Source organism: Glycine max, chromosome 2, assembly GCF_000004515.6.
Source record: "Glycine max cultivar Williams 82 chromosome 2, Glycine_max_v4.0, whole genome shotgun sequence".
NCBI lineage: Eukaryota > Viridiplantae > Streptophyta > Magnoliopsida > Fabales > Fabaceae > Glycine > Glycine max.
This window is the reverse complement of record NC_016089.4, coordinates 4,716,777-4,723,085: the sequence shown is the minus strand read 5'-3', so window position 1 is coordinate 4,723,085 and position 6,309 is coordinate 4,716,777. Positions and strand designations below refer to the sequence as shown.

Genomic DNA, 6,309 nt, shown 5'->3' with positions numbered 1-6,309 from the left:
CACGGATTAGAGTCAGCCCGAAAACAATTTTTTAAACTAAGTGATCCATAGGTAACTAATGTTGTTAATTAATTATTTTTCAAATGGATGCATTTATATGTGCAGTGCATGCTTCATTTTCAATTGAAAACACTGAGAAAGACATTCTAATGTAAATTCAAAAAATAGAATTAAAATAAAGATCTTATTTATTGGTAAAATTACCTTTTGCCATCAAACGTAAATTTGTATTTCCAAACTTGTGAAACTTAATTTAATCTGCCATTGCCGATAACTATTGATTTAAATTCTTGAAAATGAACAATTTAATCTTAAAAATACTAATAAAACAAAGATAATGTGAAATGTGAGGATAAATAGTATTTAGGAGGAACAGTGTAGAGGGAGTGAGGTAAATGGTGATAAGGATTAAGGAGGGGGACAGCGGAATTTTTATTTTAATGGAAGCGAAAACCATAAATTAATGGACACAAAAGGGGCAATGTGTCACGAAAAGCAGCGGGTTTTCCGGTGCAAAGGACGAGGGACGCAGAAAGCTGTTTCTTTGACACGTGGCATAAATCTGAGCCGTTGAAGGAACATGCGAAGTTGGTATGATCGGTGGAGATGAGATGGGATGAGATTACATTCATTCCGTTGTTGGAGAGAGAGAGAGAGTACTTGCTTGGTTGCTTACTGTGCAGTGCAGTGCAGTGTAGTGGTTTTGTCATTGTGCCAAGTTAAACACACAGGCTTCAGACACAAAAGGAGGAACTGCTCAGAACTAAAAAAAGAGCTCATAAACTCTGCAGAAACATCAGAGAGAGAGAAAGAGAGGGAGTTATTTATTAAATTGAAGGAAGCATCAGAGGGTTGCAGAGAGAAAGAGAGGGGCATGGCGGCGTTTGCAGTGCAGCGATAGCTGTAAATAACAACTGTGGTACTGTTGTTGGTGCTGTGCTATGCTATTGCTATTGCTATCTTCTCTTTATTATTTTAATTATTATTGCATAATGCACATATATTCATTCACTCACACGCTATATTATTAGAGTATTACAAAAACGCTGAATTCGGAGAGTGACCAAAGAAAGAATTGAAAGCGCGATTAACGCTGCGCGACACTGTTGGACGCCTGTCCTTAACCAACGAAGCTTCAATTACCCTTTCCCCAACCACAACGGCTAATCCATAACGAGATATAACAACAGAAACACAACACCCAACACACTCTTTTTTAGAAAAACATCACCAAACAATTTTAAAAATTAATTAGTTTTTTTTTTTTTTTTTTGTGTGTGCGCTTCTAGTATTTTGTGTTTAATTTCGGTTTTTGGTTTTGCTTGTATTTGTGTGGCCACAACACTATTGATGACTCTAGTTGCCATTACACAACACAAAATCCAACCATCAACAGTGTAATAGTTTTTCTCAACATAAATTCAACAAGTTCTCTAGCTAGCTGCTATTGTTGTTATTGTTATTGAGATATTGATATTGATATCATTATTATTATTGTTCTTGACCTCGTCTCGCACTCCCAAATCCCAATTCTCAACCCCACGCCTCATTCAAAGCTCAAAACCCAGGGAATTATTTCAACCAATAGTTACAACTTGCAATAACTTACGACCCTTGTTTTTCTTTTCTTTTTTAATTCTCTCTCTCTGTTGTTATTTTTACATGCTTGCGTCTTTCTTCTTCTTCATCTGTTTCTCAATATCCTACAACACACAGCGATCGAGTTTTCTGATATGGATTTTGGGCCACAATTGAAGCCCGGGTCAGGTCCAGAACAATGGCGGGGTTATTCTCATTAGGAGGAGGAGGAGGAGGAGGGCGAGGAAACAACAACAACAACCAAAGCAGCGAGATTCCACCAGCGGAGACCCTATTCTGGTACAGCAGCAAAAACGACGACGTTTCGTCCTTCCACCGAGGGTTTGAGCTATGGAACCAGCAGGACCAGCACCACCATCACCATCATCACGTGATGCATCCACATGCGCGTCCTCTCCTGCAGCGAGATCTTTACTCGTCAGGAGTGGGGCCCAGCCGCGGCGGCGGCGGCGTCTCCGATGATGATCACTCGTCGTCGAGATCGGCTGCGTTGGTGGCGATGCGCGCAGCCGCGGCCGCGGAGGGAGGAATAAGCTGCCAGGACTGCGGCAACCAGGCCAAGAAAGACTGCCCTCACATGCGGTGCAGGACGTGCTGCAAGAGCCGCGGGTACGACTGCCAAACCCATGTGAAAAGCACATGGGTTCCGGCTTCTAAACGCCGCGAGCGTCAGCAAGCACTCGCCGCGTTACAGCAGCAACAGCAAGAACAACAACAACAGCAACAGAGAGATATTTCCAAGAGGCCGAGAGACCCGACCTCTTGCACTCGTTTACCCTCGTCAGGTACATAATAACGCACACTACTACTCACTAACTCACTCATACATACACACACTCCCAGTGGTTTTTTGTTTTGCCTTTCTTTGTTCACAGTGATGCAAACAGAAAGAACTCGCAGTCTCTGTGATTGAGTGATGAATGAGAGTGGGGAAATAAAGGAAAGGAAATGAAAAAAGAAGAGAATCTCTGGCCAGAGAAATTCTCTGAAAAGATATCGGGGGACTGGTGAGAAAGTTTTGGAAGTATACCTGCAAACAATGGAACCGTATCGATTGCGTGTGAACCAAAATCCACCATTTTCATATATCAGCTTTTCTTTCTTTCTCTCTCTTTTCCTATTTTTTTTTTCTCTACCTCTAACCCTTTCCCTTTCAATAAAACACTGTTATGTAGTAGCCCTGACGAATGGATTGACAGCAAGAAACTGTTTTTCTTCCCTCCTCTTTCTTAGCACATTCTCTCTCTCACTTTCACGCACTGCCATTCACCTCCACCACTTTCTTTCTTTCTTGATTATTAGATCACAAGAATCTAGTTTTTTTTTTTTTTTTTTTTTCTGTAAAAAGACCTTTGTTTTTAACCATGTAACTAACCCATATGGTTGTTTATTTTCTTTTCTTCTTCTTTGTTTTTCTAAGGGTTAGAGGAAGAAGGGAATTTTCCTTCTGTGGTGAGTTCTCCAGCTGAATTCAGATGCGTGAGGGTTAGCTGCGTGGAAGATGCTGATGATAGATACGCATACCAAACCGCTGTGAGCATAGGAGGACATGTGTTCAAAGGAATCCTCTATGACTATGGTCCTGAAAATAATAACCACAACAACAGTAATAATAATAGTAATAATAATTACACGGCTGGAGAAACCTCTGCTAGTGTTGTTGCTGCAGCTCAGCCCTTGAACCTTGCTGCTATTTCTTCAGCTGCACTTGTTGATACTTCCTCTTTGTATTCGGCTCCGGTTAACGCATTCATGGCTGGTGGTAGTGGTACGCAATTCTTCCCTCACACAAGATCTTGAAAAAGAAAAAAAAACAAAAAAAAAAAACACAACCGGGATTGCGTGTTGATTGTGTCTCACCCTCTCATAGTTCATCTTCTCTTACACACCAACTTTGTGTTTCTATGCGATATTGTTGTTGTTGTTGAGAATGAGGCCTAGTGGTAAAAATTTGACACTCATATTTTGATATGGATGTGAGAGAGGAAAAAAAGAAAAGACAGGAGAGAAAAAGAGAGAAAGAAAACATATATATATGGATATGGATTTGAATGTTTGTTTTTATTTTATTTGTTGTGCAAATTATCAATGCTTAGTTCAAAAGATAGATCATTCTTCTTCTTCATGTTGAAAAACTAGCAACTAAGGTTACTTGTTTCTTAACTTTGTACGATATAAGGACACATCTGGTTCTAATGTTGTAGTTTGGTGTAGAGTGTCTTCTTTTGTTTCATCAGTTTGTTGCATTATTATTATAATATTTTATTTTATTTTATTTTTTATAAATTTTTTGATCTTGGAAACTGCTTTTTTTTTTTTTTCCTGTTTATATACCTGTCGATATAGCTGGTTTGAAATTGAACTGGAAAAGACAAAGTTTTGATCTTTATTTGGATTGAACAACTAACCCTCAAAGAAAAACTTGTTTAGTTCCTTCATATTTTGGATGGGGCGGGTCCAACCATGCACAAGCATATTCCAGTTTTAAAAGGTGAAAGATCTCTCTCTTTTCCCTCTTCCCATGTGATGATCACTGTAATTCCATTATCTCACCCTTGCACAGATCGTGACGTTGAATTTAAAATGGGAAGTATTGCTTATCAATTTGCTCGTATTTAATGCACATGCAGGAAAACTATACGTATATAGGGGAAGCACTGCATTTTATGTGTAAGGAATACAGCTTATGGCATAACCATACTAGAGTATCTCATTGATAAAAGGAAAAACTAAAACAAGTAAAACAAATATGCAAACTACGTTTTCTGAACTTTCCTTAAGCTTCCCATATGATCAATGCAGCATGATCTCTCATCATGAATAACCCCAGTTTTATTCCCATAAAACGATTTGGTTGTAGAATCTTTGAAATTTTGATATATATATATATATATATAGGCTCAATTACATAATGTATAATGTATAATAGATAGCAACTGGCACCAAAGTCAAAGCTTGTAAGAAATATTGTGAACCATATTGTCCTTATCTGTATGAATATTATTTTGAGCAATTATTGTTATACAACGAATTTTTAAAATCATCATATAAAAAGAGAAGAGAGATGTCTAAAATTTAATAAGTGGTGTAACGAAGCAAAAAAATGTTAAGAGAAAGTGTTATAAAAAATATTCACAATATAACTAATTTTGTAAGAATCACGCAGATTTTAGGGATTGACTTTCGGTAACTATGATGGATAAAATGACGTAGGCGAAATGATTATATATACACATGGACAGTATATGGTATTCACACTTATGCACTTGTCTCTTCTCACTGCTAATGAAGAGTAAAAGCATAGATACAAGTTAGAAAGCCAAGCTGGCACAAATAATTGTGTATACTTCTAAATTTTGCCCCCAGTTAATCTATTAGAAGTTTCTGTTAGGATTTGATTAGTTATCATTATCATGTAGGACTTACATTTCGTGTATTTTCTTTCATTCATATATACGAGTTTTCAGCAGTAGATCTACATTTTCATTCATATAAAAATTGGTAAAAAAAAAAAAAAGGATTCTAAAAAGAGTAGGTTGTCTTGATTTGATTAAATCCTAATTGATTGGTCGAGGTTCATCAGCATGATGATGTCAGCACATTATATATATATATATATATATATATATATATATATATATATATATTGTAGAATGATTGCTTCTATGTCTGTATGCATAAGTGTGTGATCTAAATAACGAATCTATCCGTTCGGATATTATCGTGCATGCACTATGATTTTATGGTGACTAGCTGGTTTTAGGTATATAGCTCTCATTAAGTTAATTCAGATGATAACGCGTTGAGAATTTCTTTGCAGAAGAAAACATTGTTTAATTTTTCAATAGAAGGGCAAGAGGCAATTAGTATTATATTATGCATTTTATCCAAGACAATCTTCGAGCAATTTTACATTTAATTAAACAATAATTAGCGTTTGTCTGCTTTCAAAGACAGCATATTTATTTCCCCTTGTCATGTGATGAAATTCCTATTGTCGCCATTCATTTTTCTTCCATGATATTCCGGTGAATTTGAAGCCCATACATATTACCTAGGACTCATGCTTTATCTCTCATTCACAAGGTCCTATCCAAATTGTGAGGTCTGAGTCTTAATCAGTCAGAAGAATTTCATATCATAAACCACTAAAGTTTGTATAGTGTATCTAGCTTGCAATTCAGAACATAAATTTCTCAAAAATTGTTGCAAATTTGTCAATTCCCTAATTATATCACTACATATAAGTACATTCGAACAAAGTTAGGAAAAGATATTTATATGATAGTTTATTTTTTTTCCTTTTAACTTTCAAGAAAAGTACTTTTCTTTTAAAAAAAGTTGTCTGATTAAATAAATGTTTTAGACATTATTTTATGAAAAATATATATATATTTTTATAAGTCCATACTTTAATTGTCTGCTGTTCTTGCATCTGTTAACGCAAGATTGTGTACAAAGTACGCTATTCCTGCTGCTGCTCCAGTTAAACAAGCTGACAAACCTAACCTAAATCACTAAAACTAGTTAGAGTTGTATTTGTCAACATCATCTAACTGAAAAATTAGGTGCTTTTTCGCGAAAGTGTAATTCTATCTCAGAAATATACTGGCAGATTCATTCATTCATGCCACCACTTTTTGTGTGCTGACTAGGAAAGGCATGCTTAATAATTTCTTGGGTTGCTATTCAGAGATGCTACAACTTGGT

General features: G+C 36.3%; 1 protein-coding gene across 2 annotated transcripts; it reads left to right on the top strand.

The window, feature by feature from the left end:
• Window positions 1-525: 525 nt before the first annotated feature.
• On the top strand, window positions 526-3,802 carry LOC100789129 (protein EXPRESSION OF TERPENOIDS 1). 2 transcript variants are annotated; one of them, XM_006574628.4, is made up of 3 exons: window positions 526-919; window positions 1,758-2,384; window positions 3,020-3,802. In XM_006574628.4, the coding sequence occupies exons 2-3, from the start codon at window positions 1,778-1,780 to the stop codon at window positions 3,397-3,399; spliced, it is 987 nt and encodes a 328-aa protein (XP_006574691.1). In that variant the 5' UTR covers window positions 526-919; window positions 1,758-1,777; the 3' UTR covers window positions 3,400-3,802. The 2 variants fall into 2 exon arrangements, with proteins under 2 accessions (XP_006574691.1, XP_006574690.1); XM_006574627.4 differs by having other exon boundaries at window positions 527-919; window positions 1,717-2,384.
• Window positions 3,803-6,309: the final 2,507 nt, after the last annotated feature.